Genomic DNA, 25,835 nt, shown 5'->3' on the forward strand with positions numbered 1-25,835 from the left:
AGAGAGAGAGAGAGAGAGAGAGAGAGAGAGAGAGAGAGAGAGAGAGACTGAGGAAGAGAGAGAGACAGAGAGAGAATTGAAGCCTGGATAAGCTGACAGCTGCAGAGCTGAGATAATTCTATCATTTTGAGAGATATAAATGATTTTTTGCTGTCAGTCTGAGGTAAACAATAAATACTTCCAAAATATGTCACATCTTTTGGAAAGTACAACTGAGATAAAGCAAACCTTGCCAGAGAGAATTCTATCAGAAACTACAAAAATTAAGAGATCACTAAAAATTTTCAAACTTTCCTATCAACAGCTATAGCACTGGAGAGAGAAAGGTCCACAATAACATGACACCGAACAATCACTTTGACCATGCCTGGAAGAAAAAGTCCATTTCCTATGTCTTAGTAAATAAAACAATGCAAAACAATCATTAGAGATGGGAGATTAGGTTAGAGAAAGAGTTACCAACCTGAAGCTATTATAAAATCAAATAAGAATTAATGACATTCTGCTTCAGGAAGATAAAGAACTAAGTTGGTGATTACATAGTTAAATAATGGGCATACAGACTGCTAAATAAACACCAGTAAACGGTAAAGTTGCATTTCTACTAATTTACACTGGTCATCTCGGGCAAACTAATAACTTAGTAGTTAGTCACATGTTGGGCCGAAGACAGAAAGTTTGTATTAAACCTCAGATATTGAAAATCACAAAAAGTCAGGTCATTCCAAGAAAGCAGCATTTTGTTCCAAAAGAGACTCAAAAACACTTAAAGGGAGAGAAGAGCAATCCCTCCATAGGTGAAGACCTGCTCTCTAACCCCACCCCCCACCACCACTGCCACAAAAATTAAAGCCCTCTTAAAATCATCAAGAGAAGCCAAAGCAATTCTCCATCATATACATTGAAGCTGAACATTACACCTTATTTCTGGCTGAGCGACTGACTCACCTGATTGCTTCCTTGGCCCTGACTTTGTCCCAAGAATAATGTGCCATATCTGCACCTCTTCTACTCTCCCACCAAGGACTGCCTTCTACCCATTTTTGTTTCTCCAGATTTCCTTCAAGAATTAAATGAGTCCTGGGGCACCTGGGGCACCTGGGTTGCTCAGGTGGTTAAGCAAACGACTTTGGCTCAGGTCACGATTTCACAGTTTGTGAGTTCGAGTCGTGCATTGGGCTCTGTACTGACAGCTCAGAGCCTGGAGCCTGCTTCGGATTCTGTGTCTCCCTCTCTCTCTACCCATCTCTGGCTCATGCTCTCTCTGTCTCTCTCAAAAATGAACATTAAAAAAAAATTTTTTTTAAAAAAGAATTAAATGAGTCCCCTGTTATAGCCCTCCAATAGCCTCTGATCACAGGACTCAGAAAAGGCCACACCCAAGTTTTCTTGAGACAGACCATAGCTTGAACCTTGATATTTTTGTCACTCCACTGGGCAAACATGTAACTGAAAGGCAATCAAAGTCCTTTATTAAAACGTTTTTGGGGTGCCTAGGTGGCTCAGTCACTTAAGCGTCTGACTCTTGATTTTGCTCAGATAATGATCTCATGGTTCACGAGATGGAGTCTCGCATCAGGCTGTGCACTGAGAGTGGAGCCTGCTTAGGTTTCTCTCTCTCCCTCTCTCTGCCCCTCTCCAGCGTGCACTCTCCCTCTTTCCCTCAAAATAAATAAACATTTTTAAAAAAAGGTTTTAGGGGCGCCTGGGTGGTTCAGTTGGTTGAGTGTCCAACTCAATTTTGGCTCAAATCATGATCGCAAGGTCATGGAATCAAGCCCCACATCAGGCTCTGCGCTGAGCATGAAGCCACTTTAAGATTCTCTCTCTCTCCTCCTCTGCCCCTTTCCTCTGCTTGTGCTCTCCCTCTCTAAAAACATAAAAATAGGGGCGCCTGGGTGGCGCAGTCGGTTAAGCGTCCGACTTCAGCCAGGTCACGATCTCGCGGTCTGTGAGTTCGAGCCCCGCGTCAGGCTCTGGGCTGATGGCTCAGAGCCTGGAGCCTGTTTCCGATTCTATGTCTCCCTCTCTCTCTGCTCCTCCCCCGTTCATGCTCTGTCTCTCTCTGTCCCAAAAATAAATAAACGTTGAAAAAAAAAAAAATAAATAAATAAATAAAATAAAAACATAAAAATAAAATCAAATAAAAAAGCTTTAGGGACAGGCAAATGTTTTCCTACAAATTAACAATGATATAACAAGTGTCTATAAGGCAATTAATCATATTTTAAAGAACAAAAATACTATATATGTGCCATAATTGGGCACATTCTTCAATCATCTTTCTTTTAATTCATGTTTTTAGATAAATTGAGACTATAAAGAGCCACAGGCTCTGTCCAAAGGGGTAAGATTTATACATATTAATATAAACCTTTGACATATTAATAGAATAAGACTTACTTCATGAACATAATATAGTAATAAGCCAAATTCACTTTATCATTATTTCTTCCAAAGCCAAAGGTAAGGTCTTCTTAAATCACAAGCAGAGAATTTCTACTAATAGCAAATTATAAGATCCTATGCAATGGGAAAAAGACGGTCTCTTCAACAAATGGTGTTGGGAAAACTGGACAGCAACACGCAAAAGAATGAAAGTGGCCCACTTTCTTACCCCATACACAAATATAAATTCAAAATGGATTAAAGACCTAAATGTGAGCCCCCAAACCATAAATACCCTAGAAGACAGTACAGGCAGTAACTTCTCTGACATCGGCCTTAGCAAAGTTTTTCTAGATAAGTCCCCTGAGGCAAGAGAAACAAAAGCAAAAATAAACTGTTGTTAATACATCAAAATAAAAAGCCTCTGCACAGCAAAGGAAATAATCAACAAAACTAAAAGACAACCTATAGAATGGGAGAAAATATGTGCAAATGACATACCAAAATATATAAAAAACTTATACAACTAAACCCACTAAAAACAAATAATTGAAAATGGGCAGAAGACAGGAAGAGACATTTCTCCAAAGACATCCGGATGGCCAACAAACATATGAAAAGGTGCTCAACATCACTCATCATCAGGGAAATGCAAATCAAAACTACAAGGGGATATCACTTCACACCTGTCAGAATGGCTAAAATAAAAAGTGTAAGAAACAACAAGTGTCGTTGAGGATGTGGAGAAAAAGGAACCCTCGTGTACTGTTGGTGGGAATGCAAACTCGTGTAGCCACTGTGGAAAACAGTATGCAGGTTCTGCCAAAATTAAAAATAGAATTCTGATATGATCCAGTAATCCCACTATTGAGTATTTACCCAAAGAGCACGAAAACATGAATTCAAAAGATATATGAATCCCTATGTTTATTGCTGCATTATTTACTATAGCCAAATTATAGCTGTAGCCCAAGTGTCTATCAACAGATGAATGGATAAAGAAGATGTGGTGTGTGTGTGTGTGTGTGTGTGTGTGTGTGTGTGTGTGTATGTATGTGTATATACATACATACACACACACACACACATATATATATACAATGAAATATTATTCAGTTATAAAAAAGAATGAAATCTTGCCATTTGCAACAACATGGATGGATCTAGAGAATATAATGCTGAGATAAATCAGTCAGAGAAAGACAAATACCATATGATTTCACTCATATGTGTAATTTTAAAAACAAATGAACAAAGGAAAAAAGAGAGAAACAAACCAAGATATAGATTCTTCTTAATTATAGAGAACAAGCTGATGGTTATCAAGGGGAGGTAGGAGGGGAGCTAAATTAGGTGATGGGGATTGAAAAGTACACATATCATGATGAACACCGAGTAACAGTACTGTTCAATCACTACACTATACACCTGAAACTAATACAACACTGTATGTTAATTATACTGAAATTAAAATTTTAAAAATTAATTCAAAAATTTATAAGACCCTGTGATAAGGCAAATTAACTTGTGATGTGGGTTCACTGCACAAAAAATCCAAAAAAGGCTCTAGTGAGCTATGAATTAAGAGGTATGAAAAAAACTCAATCTCTATATGTAAAATTATAATACAATAAAATATAAAGTGTAAATATATATAATTATATACAATATACAAATGCATATATATTCTATACACATATTATTTCTCCCCAAACATACCAAGGGACAATTTTAATTTTTTTAACTCCCTATGCTGTGCGTTTTATTCCCATGACTTATTCATTCCATAAATGAAAGCCTGTATTTCCCACTCCTCTTCACCCAATTTGCTCATCCCCCCAGGCAATTTTAACTTTGATACAAGTCATGAAGCTAGTAAAACTGTGCTATGTAAAGAAACATACAGATTCTAAAATAGAATCCACTAGAATGTGCTAGTATCCTATCTTCTATTTAAGAATTTTTAATATTCCATATGGCAGAAGAAAATTTTAGTAAGATCATAGCATTAGTGGGCTTCTAAAGGCACCTAATTTTAAAATTGAGAGATATTTAAGAACCCGAGGAAGGCAGGAATACTTTGAACCCACTACTACTAAAACCACAAGGTATAAATGTATATCTACATATATAGAAAGCATTTATCAGATCAAAATATTTAATTGCCTATTCTCATGACAGTAATATTTTAAAGTTTTTTAATTGAAATATGTAATTTTAAACTTTCACACCTATCAAAAGGAGACAGACCATGTCTTCCTACTCTGGAGACAAGAGAACCAAGGCTCACTGGAGGTTTAATGATTTACCTGGGGTTATTCATAAGTGGCAGAGCAAAACCTCTAACCTAGGCCTTGGATTACAGAATCATTTTTTTTTTAAATATGTTGCTAGGTTCTGAAAGGATTCTAAGAAGAATCTGCCCCGTTGCTACCCTGAGAGGTTTAGAGACATCAAAAACTCATTAAATCAAATGGTATGTTTACTAATTAGGATGACATTCTCAAAAGAGAAGAATGAGTAAGACCATTACATATGCAGCTGACTTGGGTAACAGAGACCTTGTAGAGACTGGAGTCAAACAGCAAGGGCAAGAGACAGGGTGGGGTGGAGTGTCTACAGCTCCTCCTACTCTATATGCCAGTCTTCCCAGGAATGTGTGTAAATTGCAAGATCAATCCTCATTTCCAATCTCACACACACTATCACAAGCTCTCATGTAATTATAATGAGGATGTTGGAAATGGGTTACTGGAAATTGGAATAAATATTTCTACTTTAATACTGGTTAGGAATTTCAATTATAATCAAGTAAATGAACTTACTTCGAGAAAGATTCTCAAGGGCTTTTCCCAGCTTCTTGCTCTCTTGAAGGATGTGGTTCAATTCATCAAAATCACGGCTTTCTGGTTTAATTCGCCAGTTCCACTTAGGATGATCTACTGACCTTGGCACTATGTTTTAAAAAAAATGATTACTCCATAAGCATGCTACATAATGATAAAAACTTACTATTCATCATCATGTGAGAGATTGTGTCAAGATCAATGTACAGAATAAAAATGTTTTGGATATGGTTTTCTTATGGGCAAACAGAGGGAAATTACAAAGCTGGGTTTTAAGAAATGTTTTCACTGAACTAGTGAAGGAAAGTATGACAATATTTAAGAAAAAAAAGAAAATTCAGGTACTAATTTAAAACCAATAATTTCTATAATTTAGGGAACATATACAAGCAAAGTATGTTTTATATAATGTTTTAGCAGCTTAAAAAATAATTACTAACTTCCTCATTAGCAATTAGTAAATATTTTTAAGAAATTTTACTATCTTCTGATAAAACAGAAGACTGAACACATCTAGCTTTACTTCCCCCAAATTCTTACTAAAAATTAAAGATTTTTTTTGTCAAATAATTAGTTGAACAAGAAGAGAAGACATTATTAGACAAGAGATAGCAAATCTTTTTTGGAAGATGCAAAGAAAGCTGAGGAGTGGTAACTGGATTCAGCAAAGTAGAGAATACTGAAATCTAATGCCAAGGAGAGATGCCCAAAAAGGTGAACATTTCATAACAGTTAACACTAAAGCATCAATCAAGGAAGACAAATGCCAAGGTAATAGGATATAAAAACTTGTTTTTCAGATTGGAAGGATCCATTAAATGTCCAGAACAATTCAAGACATCAATTCAACTCAATTCAAGGCAAAATTTTATAACACGGGCAATAAAGAAAGATCTGAAAAGCTTTCGGAGACAGAAATAGCAAATCAAACTCTCATCAGACTTCTCAATAGCCACTCTTGCCCTAGAAGACACAGGAGAAATTCCTTCACATTTCCAACTGAAAATTACTTCTTAGAGTTTGTGAGGATTCAAACCATTTATCTTCCAATCATTTTTTCAGAAAGTTCGTAGTAGAGATTCTCTAACAAAATGGATAAATAAACCCCAAAGTGGAAAGACTTAGGATTCAGGAAATAGGTGACCCTCCCTAAGAGAAAGGAAAAGAGAATCTTCAGGATAGCAGAGAAGGATGGTCTCAGAAGACAGTTGAGAAAAAGGCTCAAAACCAAGAAGCCAAAATTTGAGCAAGAGGACACAGGGCTGTAAAAGAGAGGTCTCTACTTTTTTTTATGGAATAAAATATAAAATATAAAATAAAATAAGATCAAAGTTAGGATTACTTGATGAATTTGATCATACTGAGTATTCAGTACTTTAAGGCAAGGCTTGAGGAAGGATTAGTGAGGAATACACAGAAAACAAAGCAAATACAAAAATAAAACAATTACTAGTTCTAGAAAGAAATTAATAGTTGGACATCTATGTCTCTGTTGGAATAAAGACTAATTAATATAGCCATAATAATATCGATGTGCAGTATATATTCAACATTTGAAATATCTGCATGTTTGTATTCGGGGGATGAGGTGGGCCTGAGGTCTGAAGTCACAAAATCTTACAAGGAGGTCAAAAGCTGATGCCTCAAATTTAAAAAGTAAAAGGGAACTGTGCAAGTGACTTGTATGTTTTGAGATGTAAACTTGTGTAGCTCTGAAACATCTGAAAGAATTCAAAGTGGTTCCATGTTAGAAGCCTGTAATACTACTTTTCAAACCATGTATATTTTCGTTTTGATTAAAATAAAATGAAATAATTTTTAAAATATTTATATGGTAATGCTACAGCAAAGGTAATCTCAGACTTCTGAAATACTTTTCCTACTACCTTTTAAAAAAGTAATCTGAAATATTTACTATACTAAAAATATACTGACCCTCTGACCCAGTGATCTTATGTCTGGTAAATTATCAAGAAGAAATGAGAACACCTATACTTATATATGTATGTACAAGGTTGTTTATCAGAAATTGCAAGATATTCATTTATTTCAGTGAAGAGTTTGTGGTGGCACAACTCTGTAAACAATCTAACTGTCCTTCCACAGGGGAATAAATAAATTATGGCACATTCACAGCATGCTACGGCATGTATTCATTAAAAAGCATAACTTAGATCTAAGTTTAACATGGAAATACATCCACAGTATATTCTAAAATAATAAAAACAAATTGCTCAAGAATGTGTATAGCCTAAAACCAGTTTTATAAAGCAAATCAACTCACCCATATTTTATACGCTAGTCTGTACAAAGAAAAGGATATAAAAGATGCAAACTATTTCAAAGGGTATGAAAATATATAAATTATTTTTGAGGAAGTAGAATCTGAGGGGACTAACAGAAGAAAGAAGGATTAACATTTAAAATTTTACTAAGTTTTTTTAATATAAAACTCCTTTATTTCGTTCTACTCTAAAAGATTTAATTTGTTTTTATAGACTATTAAATATAGGGTTACTGTTGCTTTGAATGTGATATAATGCTGTAACAGGCAAGGAAGCTGCTCCAAGCAGCTAACACTTTTAAAAGAATATTATACTCAAAAAGCTCTAAACCAATTAAACATGCTTGAGAATATGAGTGAGTAGATACATATAAATAAAGCTCAATGTTACTGCTAAAATGAACATGACATTCATTAGGATTAACAGCCAGAATTATCAGATAAAAAGTTAGGCTTCAACTCTTACCTTTTCTTCATTTTGTTAGTAACACATACTTACATTAAGTAACATTTGAATGACAAAATTCCTTACATGATTTGGATTCTGCTGACGGTGGGGAAATATTAGACACAGCGAGGTCACTTTTTGACTTTTTAGGCTTCTTTGCATTTAATTGCCAAGGCTTATCATAGCTTCTGAAATCCCTTCTTGTTCCTTTATGTTCTGTTAAAACAAACAAAATATATATTTGTGTCTGTATACATACACTCAATAATAAGTGTTTTCAAGTTTGATCAAAAACATGAAGTCATTAGATATACCTCGCAAAAGTTATAGGTCATCTCACATCAAAACTAATGCAAATATTCAAAAATATTTCTTGTTTAAATTTTAGTTTTGAATTTGATATGATTCAATTTGTATATTGATATGATTAAGATCATGCTAAACTTTGAAAGGCTTCTGGAAACACTCTTTAAGGTACAGATTACCAATACTTAAAATAACATTCTTTAAATGGGTATTATGGAATAAAGCACTGTATTCTAAAGTAAATAAAAACAACTAAACATTTAAGTAAGTTCTACTCATCTGATTTTACCCTATCCATTATTCACTAAGATACATTAAACCACCAACAGTCACCCACATTTCTTCTCTAGCATCAGTCATTTTTTCCACTTCTCTATTCAAGAAAGTAATTCAGCCAATTTTGTTGAAAGTCACAGCTCCCCTTCAAAGGTGGTCCAAGTCATACCAATTCCCAAATTAAACGATATTTCCAAGAGTTCACCCTTCTTGACATCTTTGCAAAGCATTTCATATTTTTAGACATACCTATCTTTATGGAATATGTTTTTTTCTTATTCTCAGGGCACGACATTCTCCTCATCTCCATATCCCCTATGTCACTACTCCTACTCTGTCTCATTCACTGCTTCTCCATCTTCTTTCATCTATGTGATCTTCCTTAGAGTTTAGAGTTTCCTTCTACTCTCTTGTTTAAATATATAAGTTGTCAAATCATCTTAGCTTTATGAATGACTCATCAATATTTCTCTAGCCACCCACTTGTAAATACCAACTAGACATCATGAAACATTATATGGATTCCTCAAATTTATATTTTAAGGTTTTACTAAACTAGTTGTTACCTAATTTTTCCACCTCCAATATGCCATTGAATACCAAAAGAAGCAGACATTTTAAAACTCTAGGAACAGAAATACTGGTCTGTGGTCTGTCAGAACACAGATGTATTTCCACAGATATGAATAAGACAAAAGAAAATCAGAAGGAAATTGGAAGATTTCTAGGCATCCATGATACTTCCCCTTACATCTATTTCTGTCATTCAATGAGAATTTGTCTTTCTGTGTACATCCTAGGACCATATCTTCTTTTTTTTAAATATTTATTTAGAGAGCATGAGATGGGGAGGAGCAGAGAGGGAGGGAGAGAGAAAATCCCAAGCAGGCTCCATGCTGAGAAGGAGCTGAAGCTGGGCTCAATCTCACAAATGGTGAGATCATGACCTGAGCTGAAATCAAGAGTCAGACACTTAACCGACTGAGCCACTGAGGCACCGTGGAATGTAATATCTTCTAATGCAATATGGCTAAAGGAAAAAGGATCCTGGTCATAAAATACATAATTTTATGATACAAAGAAAAAGGTTAAAAAGAACAAAGGAGGAATGGCACATTAGATTTTGTGGCTTTTTTACTTTTCCACTACAGACAAGGAGAAAAATCCACATTAACATAAATAATCTAGTAATGATACTATTCTTATTTCATCAGTTGAAAAACAAGATGAAACATAAAGTTACTCATGAGTGTAGCAGAGACCCATAGAATTCAACTGATAATGGAAATTTTAGTAGCAGTCATGATTTGTTCTGTCGCTCTAAAATTTTTGAAAAGAAGTAGGGGGACCCGAAGTTCCCTCGTCCCTCAAACAACAGCAGTATTGAAGCCAGAAGACTTGGAATTCTAGGAATCCGTGCTACAGAGTGACAGAAACGTCTCCAGAGACTCATGAGGACAACTTGGCAGGCCACAGGTGTGTGATTGTCAATTGGGAGAGATAAAATGGGCAGAGTAGGCATGGAGCGGAGGGATCCCCTTCCGTGGGGAGACAAAAGGAAGAGAAAGAGAGGCTTGGAAGTATAGGATTGTATTTGGACAAAAGAAAAACTATGAACTGAGGAACAGACAAAATGGAGAAAGAACCAATTTCTAACTCATCCCAGGGTTGCGGGGCTTTCTCCAGACTGGGGCCTGCTGCCCTGTACACCCACCTGGGAAGGAGGGGAGCCAACCTCGAGCTTGGTAGTGAGCTCAGAGGCACACTGGGAGAGAGCAGTCCCCTACCCTGAGTGCTGTGAGAAGAAGGTATAGAGACATTCCAAGGACAAAAGACCCTGCAGGCACCAGCCAGCAGAGGTTCTTTGTTGGCTGGCTGGTGGAGTGGCACTACCCCAGAGCCAGGGTGGGCAGAATAGGACCCTTTAAGACATCAGGGTTTGGGGCGCCTGGGTGGCACAGTCGGTTAAGCGTCCGACTTCAGCCAGGTCACGATCTCGCGGTCCGGGAGTTCGAGCCCCGCGTCAGGCTCTGGGCTGATGGCTCAGAGCCTGGAGCCTGTTTCCGATTCTGTGTCTCCCTCTCTCTCTGCCCCTCACCCGTTCATGCTCTGTCTCTCTCTGTCTCAAAAATAAATAAACATTAAAAAAAAATCATTAAAAAAAAAAAAAAAGACATCAGGGTTTGAATCCCAGCCAAGCACCTGGGCGGCACAGGAGACTGTGGAGTGGGACAAACTGGCCCGCTCACACCCGCGCGGCACTGTGAGGGCAACCTGAACAGAGTGGTTTGGGACACCCGGTCTGGGGAGAAGAGACTCGGATGTCTCCATTTTTCTACCCATCCCCAACAAGGTGGGGCTTCAGGGAATGGAAAACGGGCCCACAGTAGATGTGGCACCCACTGATACCAAACCACATCCCTCAGTGCCTGGTAACTGCATGTCTAACAGAGCAAGATTGACACTGACCGAACCAGAAGGCCCCTCCTCCAGACCAGGGCAGCCACCAGTTCCAAGACACCATCAGATATTGGTCCAGTGGTTTTGCATTTTCTTAATTGATTCTTGGTCAATTCTTATTTTATATATATATTTTTTCCTTCCTTTTCTTCCTCTTATTTCTTCCCTTCTCTATTCTGATTGTTGCTTGTTTAAGTAGACATTTTTAATCTATTCTTTTTGCATCTCTTCTGTGTTTCCTTCTTTATTTTCCTCTCTCTCTCTCTCTCTCTCTGGATTAAGCTGTATAGTTTCTCTGATTCTCTGCCTGATCATTTATCCTTTTTTTTCCTGCCCCTGTCATTTCTTTCTTTCTATGGGATAAGGCTTCTTCCACCACCATCCCCCTTTTTAAAATTTTTTCCAGAGTTACTTCAATGAACAAATCAAATCACACCTGGTAGAAGGTCCAAACCACCACTATGACTGGGGAGATAAAGCAACCAGAGTCACAACAACAGACAGCATACAACACACTCCAAAAACACCTCCTGAAGGACCAGGCCCTGGAGAGGGTATGACCCCTTCTTAATGCTCACAGTAGTACTCACAGGTGCAGGACACATAACAAGCTATTAAAACATATAAGAGACAGAAAACTCACCAAAATGACAAAATGGAAGAATTCTTCTCAAAAGAAATTCTAGGCAGAAATGACAGCTAGAGAATTGTTCAAAACAGATATAAATAATATATCTGATCAAGAATTTAGAATAATAGCCATAAGATTAATAGCTGGGCTTGAAAAAAGCATAGAAGATAGCAGAGAATCTATTGCTGCAGAGATTAAGGAACTATGAAATAGTCACGACAAATTAAGAAATGCTGTAAATGAGGTGCAAAATAAATGATGCAGTGGCAGCAAGGATGGAGGAAGCAGAAGGGAGAATAAGTGAAATAGAAGATAAAATTATGGAAAATGATGAAGCCAAGAAAAAGATAAGAAAATACTAGACCACGAAGGGAGAATTAGAGAACTAAGTGATTCAATGAAATGTAATAATATCTGTATCATAGGAGTTCCAGAAGAAGAAGAAGAAGAAGAAGAAGAAGAAGAAGAAGAAGAAGAAGAAGAGGAGGAGGAGGAGAAAGAAAGGGCAGAAGGTTTGAAATGAACTAATTGAACAAATTACAGCTGAAAACTTCCCCAATCTGGGAAAGGAACCAGACATCCAAACCCAGGAGGCACAGAGAACTCCCTTCAGATTTAACAAGAATAGGTCTTCACCATGGCATATCATAGTGAACCTGGAAAAATACAAAGATAAAGAGAGAATTCTCAAAGCTGCTAGGGACAAACAGGACTTAACCTACAAGGGTAGACACATAAGGGTAGTAGAAGACCTGTCCAATGAAACTTGTCAGGCCAAAAGGGAATGGCAGGAAATACTCAATGTACTGAATAGGAAAAATATGCACCAAAAATCCTTTATCCAGCAAGGCTCTCACTCAGAATAGAAGGAGACATAAAGGCCTTCCCAGACAAACAAAAACTGAAGGAGTTCATGACCACTAAACCAGCCCTGCAAGAGATCCTAAGGGGGACTCTGTGAGTGGATTCTGAAAAGACTACAAAGGGCCAGAGACATCACCACAAGCATAAAACCTACAGATAACACAATGACACTAAATCCATATTTATCAATAACTCTGAATGCAAATGGGCTAAATGCCCCAATCAAAAGACACAGGGTATCAGAATGGATAAAAACAAAACAAAACAAAACAAAACAAAACAAAACAAGATCCATCTATATGCTATCTACAAGAGACTCATTTTAGACCTGAGGACACCTTCAGACTGAAAGTGAGGGGATGGAAAACCATCTATCATGCTACTAGGAGTCAAAAGAAAGCTGGAGTGGCCATACTTTTTTCAGACAAACTATATTTTAAACTAAAGGTTGTAATGAGAGATGAAGAAGGGTATTATATCATAATTACGGGGTCTATCAATCAAAAAGAGCTAATAATTGTAAATGTTTATGCCCCCAACTTGAACAAACCCAAATCAATTAATTACAAATATAAGCAGTCCTACTGATAAGAATACAGTAATTGCAGGGGACTTTAATACTCCACTTACAACATTGGACAGATCATCTAGGCATAAAATCAATAAATAAACAAGGGCCCTGAATGATACACTGGAGCAGATGGACTTGACAGATATATTCAGAACTTCTCATCCAAAAACAGCAGAATACACATTCTTCTCGAGTGCAGATGGAACATTCTCCAAGAAATCACATACTGGGTCACAAAACAGCCTTCAATAAATACAAAAGAATTGAGATCATACCATGCATATTTTCAAATCACAATGCTATGAAATGTGAAATCAACCACAAGAAAAATTTTGGAAAACCTCCAAATGTATGAAAGTTAAAGGACATCTTACTAAAAAGAATGAATTGGTCAACCAAGAAATTAAAGAGGAAATTAAAAATATATATGGAAACAAATGAAAATGAAAACATGACAGTCCAAGCCCTTTGAGATGCAGCAAAGGCAGTCCTAAGAGGAAAATACATTATTATCCAGGCCTATCTTAAGAAACAAGAAAAATCCCAAATACAAAATTTAACCACATACCTAAAGGAACTAGAAGCAGAACAGCAAAGAAACCCCAAAGCCAACAGAAGATAAATAATAAAGATTAGAGCAGAAATAAACAATATAGAATTCAAAAACAAAACAAAACAAACAAAACAGATCAATGAATCTAAGAGTTCGTTTTTTGAAAAAATAAACGAGGGTGCTAAACCCCTTGCCAACCTTCTCAAAGAGAAAAGAAAGAGAACCCAAATAGATAAAACCACCAATGGAAAGAGGAGAGATCACAATCAATACCACAGAAATACAATTATTAGAGAATACTATGAAAAATTATATGTCAACAAACTGGACAACCTGGAAGAAACGGACAAATTCCTAGACACCCACACAATACGAAAACTCAAGTGGGAAGAAATAGAAAATTTGAATAGACCCATAACCAGAGAAGCAACTGAATCAGTTATCAAAAATCTCCCAACAAATAAGAGTCCAGGGCCAGATGGCTTACCAGGGAGTTCTACCAGACATTTAAAGCAGAGTTAATAGGGGCGCCTGGGTGGCTTGGTCGGTTGGGCGTCCAACTTTGGCTCAGGTCATGATCTCACGGTCCATGAGTTCGAGCCCCAGCGTCAGGCTCTGTGCTGACCGCTCAGAGCCTGGAGCCTGTTTCAGATTCTGTGTCTCCCTCTCTCTCTGCCCCTCCCCTGTTCATGCTCTGTCTCTCTCTGTCTCAAAAATAAATAAGCGTTAAAAAAAAAATTAAAACAAAATAAAGCAGAGTTAATACCTATCCTTCTCAAGCTGTTCCAACAAGATAGAAATGGAAGGAAAGCTTCCAAACTCATTCTTTTTTTTATGTTTATTTATTTTTGAGAGAGAGACAGAGAGAGAGCAGGGAAGAGGCAGAAAGAGAGGGAGACACAGAATCAGAAGCAGGCTCCAGGCTCTGAGCTATTAGCACAGAGCCCAAAGCAGAGCTTGACCTCAGACCATGAGATCATGACCTGAGTAGAAGTCAGGTGCCTAACCAACTGAGCCACCCAGGCACCCCCAGACTCACTCTATGAAGCCAGCATTCCCTTGATTCCCAAACCAGAGACCTCACTAAAAAGGAGAATACAGACCAATATCCCTGATGAACATGGATGCAAAAATTCTCAACAAGATACTAGCAAATTGAATTCAACAGTATATTAAAAGAATTATTCACCATGATCAAATGGGATTCATTCCCGGGCTGCAGGCTGGTTCAACATTCACAAATCAATCAATTGGATACACAACATTAATAGAAGGATAAGAACCATATGATCCTGTCAATAGATAAAAACAAAGCATTTGACAAAATACAGCATCCTTCTTTAATAAAAACCCTCAAGAAAGTTGGGATAGAAGGAACATACCTCAACATCATAAAAGCCATATATGAAAAGCCCACAGCTAATATCATCCTCAATGGGGAAAAACTGAGAGCTTGCCCCCTGAGATCAGGAACACGACAGGGATGTCCACTCTCACCACTGTTGTGTAACATAGTGTTGGAAATCCTAGCATCAGCAATTAGACAACAAAATGAAATGAAAGGCATCCAAATAGGCAAAGAAAAAGTTAAACTTTCACTTTTTCACAGACAACATGATACTCTACATGGAAAACCTGAAAGACTCCACGAAAAAGCTGCTAGAACTGATACACGAATTCAGCAAAGTCTCAGGATACAAAATTAATGTACAGAAATCAGTTGCATCTCTACACACCAATAATGAAGAAACAGAAAGAGAAATCAAGAAATTGATCCCATTTACAACTGCACTAAGAACCATAAAATGCCTAGGAATAAACCTAACCAAAGATGTAAAAGATATATATGCTGAAAACTATAAAAAACTTATGAAAGAAATTAAAGAAGACACAAAGAAATGGAAAAATATTCCAAGCTCATGGATTTAAAGAACAAATGTTGTTAAAATGTCAATACTACCCAAAGCAATTTACACATTCAATGCAATCCCAATCAAAATGGCACTGGCATTCTTCTCAAAGCCAGAACAAACAATCCTAAAATCTGTATGGAACCACAAAAGACCCTGAATAGTCAAAATAATGTTGAAAAAAGAGAACCGGGGCGCCTGGGTGGCGCAGTCGGTTAAGCGTCCGACTTCAGCCAGGTCACGATCTCGCGGTCCGTGAGTTCGAGCCCCGCGTCAGGCTCTGGGCTGATGGCTCAGAGCCTGGAGCCTGTTTCCGATTCTGTGTCTTCCTCTCTCTCTGCCCCTCCCCTGTTCATGCTCTGTCTCTCTCTGTCCCAAAAATAAATAAACGCTGAAAAAAAAATTTTTAAAGAAAAAAGAGAACCAAAGCAGGAGGCATAATAATCTCAGACTTTAGCCCCTACTACAAAGCTATAATCATCAAGACAGTATGGTATTGGCACAGAAAGACACATAGACCAATGGAGTAAGATAGAGAACCTAGAATTGGACCCACAAATGTATGGCCAACTAGTCTTTGACAAAGCAGGAAAGAGTATTCAATGGAACAATAACAGTCTCTTTAGCAAATGGTGCTGGGAGAAGTGGACAGCAACATGAAAAAGAATGAAACTGGACCACTTTCTTACACTATACACGAAAATAAATTCAAAATGGATGAAAGAGCTAAATGTGAGATGGGAAACTGTCAAAACCCTAGAGGAGAACACAGGCAACAACCTCTTTGACCTCAGCCACAGCAACTTCTTACTCGACACATCTCCAAAGGCAAGGGAAATAAAAGTAAAAATAAACTAGTGGGACCTCACCAAGATAAAAAGTGTCTGCACAGCGAAGGAAACAATCATCAAAACTAAAAGGCAACTGACAGAATGAGAGAAGATATTTGCAAATGACATGTCAGATAAAGGGTTAGTATCCAAAATCTATAGATATCTTACCAAACTCCACACCTGAAAAACAAAGAATCCAGTGAAGACATGGGCAGAAGACATAAATAGACACTTTTCCAAAGAAGACATCCAGATGAACAACAGACACATGAAAAGATGCTCAACATCACTCATCATCAGGGAAATACAAATCAAAACCACACTGAGATACCACCTCACACTGGTCAAGAGTGGCTAAAATTGACAACTCAGGAAACCACATATGTTGGCAAGGATGTGGAGCAAAGGAACCCTCTTGCACTGTTGGTAGGAATACAAACTGGTGCAGCTGCTCTGGAAAACAGTGTGGAGGTTCCTCAAAAAATTAAAAATACAATTACCCTATGACCCAGCAATAGCATTACTAGGAATTTATCCAAAGGGTACAGGAGTACCTCTTCATAGGGGCACACGTACCCCAATGTTTACAGCAGCGCTGTCAACAATAGCCAAATTATGGAAAGAGCCCAAATGTCCATCAACTAATGAAAGGATAAAAGAGATATCGTTTATATATACAATGGAATACTACTTGTCAATGAGAAAGAATGAAACCCTGCCATTTGCAACAATGTGGATGGAACTAGAGGGAATTATGCTAATTGAAGTAAGTCAGTCAGAGAAAGACAGATCTCATATATTTTCATTCATATGTGGAACTTGAGAAACTTAACAGAAGATGATGGGGGAAGGGGAAAAACCAGTTTCAAACAGAGAGGGAGGCAAGCCATAAGAAACTCTTAAATACAGAGAACAAACTTTGAGGGGGGCGGGGAGTGGGGGAGTGGGGGAGAGGGGAAAATGGGTGATGGGCACTGAGGTGGGCACTTGCTAGGATGAGCACTGGGTGTTTATGTAAACAATGAATCACGGGAATCTACTCCTGAAGCCAAGAGCACAGTGTATACACTGTATGTTAGCTAACTTGATAATAAATTATACTTTAAAAAAATAAATAAAATCCAGAATTGTGATACCTCCAAAAAATAAATCTTAGAAAAGATTTACTATGAAAAACCTTAAAATTTTAGAATGTGATTAATTTGCCTTCTCAATAAAAATAAAAGAAAATGGATCGTATGAAACAAAAAGAAACGTGAGAGGCGATAGGTTAACCAACCAACCTACAATAAAATATAACTTCAGACAGAAATGGATAAAGAAGATAAGGAAATTCTGACAATAAACCAAAATGCAATACCACCATTTAAATTTGTTTTCAAAGCCAGAAAGAGAAAACTGATACTGCAGAAAATGGAGTCAGTGACACAGAGAGCACACTTTGACAAATTTCCCTAGAAGTCGGTCAATAAAAAAAGGCAAATATAATGTGAAATGAAGTGGGAGGAATGAAGAACAGTAAAGCAAACTCAATTTACACAAAGTTGATTTTCCTGAAGAAAAAATAAAAAACAAATATAACAGAAGCAATATCTAAGTACACAAGAGGAAAATAGTTTTAGGCTAAGACCTAGATTTGCTGATTGAAAAGATTCACTGAATATAAGATAAAAATTTTTAACAAGATAATCATCTAGATATAGACCCAGGAAAACTTGTCAATATCACAAATAAAGAAAAAAAACATAAGTATTTAAGAAAAATAATTAGAATATCAAAAAAGAAATAAAAATAAGGCAGGTTTCAAGTTTCTCCTCAACAATGCTAAATGACAGACTTTTAGATGATGCTGTGTCCCACACTGCTAGATATATTTAAAGGCAATAAAAAGACAACCTCAGATATTTTCAAAAGGTATTATACCACTATACCTTGAATATTAACAAATTTTCTTGCTAATTAGAATATGCACCAGAAGAAAACAATTCAAAACTGTAGTCAAGATGTAAACTGGCATTACTTATTGTCACCTAAATTATAACGTCACCACTTATATTCATATCCAAGAATTATCCTATGCTTTACTTCTCCCTCCTGTCATACTCTTTCTCTCTAAAATTTTTCCTTTTCACCTTCTGGGGCATACATTCCATGGTAAACAAACATTTCTCTATCCTCATGTCTGAAGAGACACCTCACTCTTTCCACAAGAGCGCTCCCTCCTCTGCAGCTTCCTGGAATGGAAGGCTCGTTGTCCCATGTGGTACCCACCAAAGATTGGGTTCTCCTGGCCCAACAATGTTAAGTGGGAAGTCCCTTCTCTTTTGCAGTATATGCTGCCTGCTTATGCTATTCAGCACTCTTCACTGTTAACATCTTTCTGCTCCTGATTACTCCACAGCCCGACTTAAGACCTTGGCACAGTCTCCCTTAACTTTTCAACAACTTGAATGAAACTCTGGCTTCATCTTCTTAATCCTCAGATAAATCATGCATGAAGTCTCATACTTCCTGTCCTCCCTAACTCTAAAAGCTTCACTTCCCTAATAATTAAGACACCCCAAAACTAAAGCTACCAACAGGACATTCTCATCCTCAGGACTCATTCCACCTGTTTTTTTATCTCAACTATCACAATCCCCTGTCCTTCTACATCTCTCATATTTTCACTGCACCTACACTGCACCAGCCTTCCAAAAGGTCTTTAGCTCTCTGATCTGCTTTTTTTGTCTAATTGTTTTCCTATCTTTGCTCACTACCTTCTCATACTAGACCTTGTGCTTCGATCACTTGCATAAATTGCTCCCAAACGTCCTCAATTGCTGTGCTAAACTGTTATTTTGCCCTCCGCCCTTGCCGTGCCACAACCACAATTCTCAATCAGTCCCTCCAACTGTCTGCCCTGTTTGCTTCCCACTACTTCTGGGCACTGTTGGAGAAATAGCACAACCGTGCTAGTGGTTTCTATGTTTAACTCATGTCTTCAACTTCAGAGAGGCCCCAGAACTGCCTCATAGTCTTTTTTTTTCCTTTTGTCAATTCTTGTTTTCTTCTCCTTGGTGACTTTTCACAATTGGCAACACTCACTCTAATCTCCCCTATCCAATACCCAATCCTGTTGTCCTCAGCAAACAATCTCACTTCTTTTTTTTTTTAGTTTTTTAAATTATTATCTATTTTTTTTAAATTTACATCCACGTTAGCATATAGTGCAACAATGATTTTAGAAGTAGATTCCTTAATGCCCCTTACCCATTTAGCCCATCCCCCCTCCCAAAACCCCTCCAGTAACCCTCTGTTTGTTCTCCATATTTAAGAGTCTTGTATGTTTTGTCCCCCTCCCCGTTCTTATATTATTTTTGCTTCCATTCCCTTATGTTCATCTGTTTTGTATCTTAAAGTCCTCATATGAGTGAAGTCATATGATATTTGTCTTTCCCTGACTAATTTCGCTTACCATAATACCCTCCAGTTCCATCCATGTAGTTGCAAATGGCAAGATTTCATTCTTTTTGATTGCTAATACTCCCATCAAACAATCTCACTTCTTAATAAAAAGACAAAATTTTAGGTATCAGACGTAATCCCACACTTGCTTCCCCCAGTCCATCTCCTACTTTACCTACAAATTTGACCACAATTTCTTCCATTGGTTATCATAACTTGCATCATACTGAATGCCACTCTGTGAGTCCTGCCTTGACCTGTCCCCAGAGTTTTAGACTCATATCTAACTGCTTGCTGGAAATACCTACTAAAATGCCCCATGGGAAACTCAAAGTGATCAACAGGAAGTGGACTTATTATTGTCCTTCATAAATTTACTCCTGTGTTCCCATCTTGCTTTGTGAAATATGCATGTATGATATTACCCAAGTCAGTAAATTGGGGGTTATAAAAATCTCCTCCCCTCCTTCACCCTCTCCAAGCAGTACTTGTGCTGGTCAGAGTTCTAAGATGACTCCCATTATTTTTGCCCCTGACATTATGCCCTATATAATTCCCTCCCCTTAAGTGTAGTAGATAGGACCTCTGACTTGCTTCAAACCAACAGAATATGGTAAAGATGATAGGATGTCAATGCTATGATTATGCTATATTATATATGCTCAGTAGACTTGAATAAGAGAAAGTCCCTTGCTGATTTTAAGGAAGTCAGCTTCCATGATGTGAAAGCCACATGGCAAAGAACTATGAATTGCATCTAGGAGTTGAGAGCAACCCGGGCTAAAATCCAGCAAGAAAACGGAAACCTCAGTCATACAGCCACAAGTAAATTAATGCTGCCAACAGTCTGAATGAATTTGGAAGCCAGATCTTTCTTATTCCAACCTCCAGATGAGAATGCAACCAGGCCAATATCTTAATTTCCAGCCTTGTGAGGTTAGACAGAGGATCTAGTTGCTCCAGGTATGGACTTCTGATCCACGGAAAGTATGAGATCCTAAATGTGTGATGATTAAAACCGCAGAGTTTAACATACTACTATCTCTCCAGATACTACAATTTATAAATGTGGGCTCATATGACCTCACTGGGCTCGTAAGTTTCATATAGTCTGCCTTTACATGATGAGTGCCAACTTTGCACCTACAAACCAAAGTTCATGCCTATATACCCATGCTACTTAAAATCTAAACCCAAGAAAGTGAGGCCAGGAAAAAGCAAGGGTTCTCTTTTATATGCCAAAAGTTCATATCCTAGTTTCCTATATAATGCAGATACTTCTGTATGGATAACTGATACCAGAGAGCTCTACATTTTTCAGAGGATACCCTATTCCCTACCCACTTGAGTGTGGCTTTGAAACATGGTCTCAAGAAGGTACCAGTATGAGAATATAGCCAAAGAAGACCAAAATCCTTTCATGGGATCTCATAGAGCATGAAAAGGATGAGAGAAGTGAAGAAGATGTCATTCCAGGAAAACATGTGGAGTCATATCAAACAGATTTCCATGGGAATTAGGCAAGGAGTTGCCTACTGATGCAACAGGCATAGGGGATTTGGTTTCATAAGTAAATGGCAAACCAACAAGCCAGTACGTAGAAGAAAAAAACTGTCGGACACATTCTATAAGCGAAGATCAAAGTCAAATCTACCCAGTTCTCTCAGTCAGTGCTTATTGGGGAGATGAGGCTATTGCAGACTTGGTAAGGTTGGTTCCCCAACGACCGGAGTAAATGAATCCACGTAAGGGTGAACTTACTACATAAGATAACAATGGGCGCCACGGGAAATAGAGAATAATCATTAGTTTGGACAAAGTGAAAGGTAACTTCGTAAAAATCTTTGTTTTCCTTTCTACAGATAAGCTATAAGCCCTGAATTCAAATTCTTTATGAAAAGAAAGAAAAGTTAGTTTGAATTAATATGGAATGAAACCTTTTTGTGCAAATCTGAATCTTCTATTAAAATGGAATATACAGATTCTCATATCTTGAAGCATGATACATAGCATAATATATAACAATATGTTCAAATTCAAGAGTATCTTATGGAAAATTAAATTTTTTTCTTTTTTATTTAAGTATTATTAACATACAGGGTTGTAGTAGTTTCAGGTGTACAATATAATGATTCAACAATTCTATACATTACTTAGTGGTCATCAAGATAAATGTACTCTTGATCCTTTTTATCTTTTTCACCCCTCCCCCCCACCTCCCCTCTGGCAACCACTAGTGTGTTCTCTGCATTTAAGACTCTTTTTTGTCTTTTTTCATTTGTTCGTTAATTTTGTCTCTTAAATTCCATACATGAGTGAAACTTTAGCATATGGGTTAAGTTACAAATGAATACATGAAACCCTTAGTAACCATTTACATTTATCTTATAATCAGAAAGATTATTGTACATTTTTTAATTAAATGTAACAAAATCAACTGTAAAATATATTTTTTTACTTACCTGCTATTTCACTTTCTGCCCAGAGAGCTGCAGATCCAGATAAAGTTCTTTGAAGCTGTCCGCGGTTTCCTTGTTTAGACTGAAGATGGTCAATGAGAAATGGGATTGGCTGGTCAGGTGTCTCAGTTATTAATTTGGTCATTAATTCCTGAAAGCAAAATACAACATATATGTGTATCTAATAATAATTGTGAACACTTACATAGTACTTACTATTGCCAGCACTGCTCTACCTACTTTATATACACCAAATGATTTAATCCTAATGATAATATTTTCAGGCAGGTACAAGCTATTGTCCTCCTTGTGAGGAAAGTGAAGTACAGAAGAGTAAACTATGTTACACAGCTAACACACACAAAGCCAAGAAATATTTACTTACATTTATTTTTCTTACTCTACTTGGCCAAAGAAATACTACAACTGTGATCTAAATTCTTTTAAAAATTATAGCCCAAGGGGCTCCTGGGTGGCTCAGTCGGTTGAGCGTCCGACTTTGGCTCAGGTCATGATCTCCTGGTTTGTTACTTCGAGCCCCGCGTCGGGCTCTCTGCTGACAGCTCAGAGCCTGGAGCCTGCTTCTGATTCTGTGTCCCCCTCTCTCTCTTCCCTTCCCCTGCTCGCATTCTGCCTCTCAAAAATAAAGAAACATAATAAAAAACCAATTTTTTAAATTATAGCCCAAGAATTTTAAACTTCAGATTACTATTTTGAGAAATACATTACAAACTAAACTTTTGGTAGACTTCACCATATACCTTATATACAAACGTTATTTTTTCCTTCTTAACCATATCCCAAAATGAAAAAAAAAAATCGTTGGAATGAACATTAGAAGCAAGTTAACAAGCCACCGACTCACAGAAACCAAAAAATGTCTTAAACTAGTCTCCAAACAATATTTACTTTTTCCCAAAGCCCTGATGGGTAATCATTCTTCTTTTTTTTAGTGAGTTAAGCAATGGAGATTTCTCTACTTGCTGAAGCAGGCTGTTCCATTTTGGGGTAGCTATAATGATGTCTTAAATTGGGCAGAAAGCTGCCGAAGGGTGATATCTATACATTGTTGTTGTTTTTTTTTTTCTAGTCAGGAACAGCAAAGAGCAAGCTCCAATTTGTGGTCAATTAAACTGTTCTCATAAGAACAGCTGCCAAGCCACGTGGATATCTTTTGTGCTGTGTAACTAGGTTTGTGAATTTGTATGCACCATTGTACATTCACATCAGTCACGTTTCACCTTGCTAGTTTTAGCCCAGAATTCTAGTCTGTCAATTGTTATTTTGAGTTTAGATTCTGTGAGAAACAGTGGTCTTATGAGTGGGCCAGAAAATCAGATCAGATATTAGGAGTACTAACAGAAGGGATACTGGAAATTCCCCATCCCATTGTCTTTTTTTGTTGGTGGCCTATTTCTTCTGCCTTGAATGCTCTTCTCTCAGATGTTCAGGTGCCTGGCTTGTCATCATTTGTCTCTAATAATATCTTCTTAAGAGAAGCTTACCCTAACCCATCTTCATAAGTCTTTATCACTTCATTTTTTTATTTTCTTCCTATCATTTAGCACTCTCCAGAATCATCTCATTTAATATTTGTTCATCTTTTTGTGCCTGCCTCTGCTCATCCTCTACCGCAGAACTGAAAGCATGAGAGTAAAGAGATCTCTACTCTCTCCCTAGAGCCTATAACTCTACAGAGCTCATAGCTGGTACTGAATGAATGAATGAATAAATGAAAAAAATGAATTCTTAGTTTACTGACCCCAGGTACATAATAGTAATTAAAGTCTCTTTTTGTCCTAATTAACAACAATTAAAGCATGCATAGATTTCTTAGCCCAGCAGAAAACACTCTTCAAATTTCCTATACAAGAAACTGCTGTCATGGTATCTCTGGGATATTTGTTCACATTGCCAACAATCTAGGAACACACTGATTTACCCGAGTAGAGGCTAAATGGACCTTGTAGATGACAAGATTCCAAGGTGATCTCAGAGACATGGATAAAATAATTCACGGTATCTCAAAAACGTGCAGATTGAACATAGAGTTGGAGCTAAAAAAAGCAAAGGATTTCTACCACAAAAATACTATGTAGCAAAATATTTAACAGACAACTGTGATTTTTTTTTATACGCTGAAAAAGTAAGCAAGCAACCAGTTGGCACAGGTCTTCTTTCTTTTATTTAAGATCTCAATTATTAATTATAACTAAAGAGGTCATTCCTATACTGTGGTTAAAGCAATGCAGGGTTCATTTAAACCCCAATTATATATCAGTGGAATGTAACGTAAAATATTTTGAGTTCTGCTTCTATAGATGTATCATATTCTATTTAAATACATCATACAGGGGCGCCTGGGTGGCGCAGTCGGTTAAACGTCCGACTTCAGCCAGGTCACGATCTCGCGGTCCGTGAGTTCGAGCCCCGCATCAGGCTCTGGGCTGATGGCTCGGAGCCTGGAGCCTGTTTCCGATTCTGTGTCTCCCTCTCTCTCTGCCCCTCCCCCGTTCATGCTCTGTCTCTCTCTGTCCCAAAAATAAAAAAAAAAAAAAAAATTAAAAACGCTAAAAAAAATTTTAACAAATAAATAAATAAATAAATAAATAAATACATCATACATTACAAATAATGAAAAAGAAATAGAAGAACCAACTAGATTACTCTTGTCACAGAAGGCCTGGGCACTCAGATAAAGCAAAATCAGGTCAGATAATAAAGCTTTAAAGCCACAGTAATTTCTAATCTGAAACCTCTGAAGAACTCATGCACTCCTTTTTACCTTTCAACTTAGATGGAAAGTTTCTGTGTCTATTTTCCTACTTTTAAAATAAAATAAAGTGTTCCTATATTGTCTTTAGAAGATGGGTCATACAGTCTTAATAAGCCAAGTAATTATTGTTAAATTTTAAAAATATCACTAGTCTCATAACTAATTTTGGATATCCTTGATTTCCATTAATGAATATATAGTAAAGACACAGGATAAATTTAGTCATAAACAAAATGAAAATAGTTAATTTTTGCAATAGGGTATGTTGAGTACCTTGGCTGGACAATAGCCTAGCTTTAGATTATTGTATTTATAAAAGGAATTATCCTCCCACTCAATCCATGTATCCACCAACAAAGAACAAGAATAATTTTGAGCACTTGAACTGGATAGAAACCTCTCTTCTCAGACCTGAAAATTTAAATCCTTGTATTTGCAAAGATGCTCTGGCAACAAAAAGGTTGATCACCACCATGATCCCCTCCACCCAAGATTTATATACAAAGAGAACAGAGGGGCACACAGATTGAAGAAAAGAGAAAGGAGTTGTGCACCTGATGTCAGGCTGGAGATAGAAACCCTACTGCAGAAAAGTTTCACAAGGATTATTCACACAAGGAAGAAGCTATTCCAGAACAGCATTCGGTGTCAGGTAAGGAGGCTGAATACGAGGAGGAAATGTTCTGTGCTTCCAGCAGGGTACGGGGGGGGGGGGGGGGGGGGGTGGGGGCCTCACAACCAATAGTAACCAATAACGATAAAGGAACAGAGACATGTAGGGAA

The 25,835-nt window shown here is 37.3% G+C and overlaps 1 protein-coding gene across 1 annotated transcript in view; it reads right to left on the reverse strand.

The window, feature by feature from the left end:
- CUNH8orf34 (chromosome unknown C8orf34 homolog) overlaps positions 1-25,835 on the reverse strand; it is a 412,431-nt gene that overhangs the window by 309,439 nt on the left and 77,157 nt on the right. Inside the window, 3 exon segments of the mRNA XM_040487647.1 lie at positions 5,214-5,342; positions 8,051-8,182; positions 22,280-22,427. Coding sequence (XP_040343581.1) covers positions 5,214-5,342; positions 8,051-8,182; positions 22,280-22,427 — 409 coding nt within the window.

The sequence above is a fragment of the Herpailurus yagouaroundi genome, unplaced genomic scaffold (genome assembly GCF_014898765.1).
Source record: "Herpailurus yagouaroundi ecotype Mexico unplaced genomic scaffold, PumYag 165, whole genome shotgun sequence".
Classification (NCBI taxonomy): domain Eukaryota; kingdom Metazoa; phylum Chordata; class Mammalia; order Carnivora; family Felidae; genus Herpailurus; species Herpailurus yagouaroundi.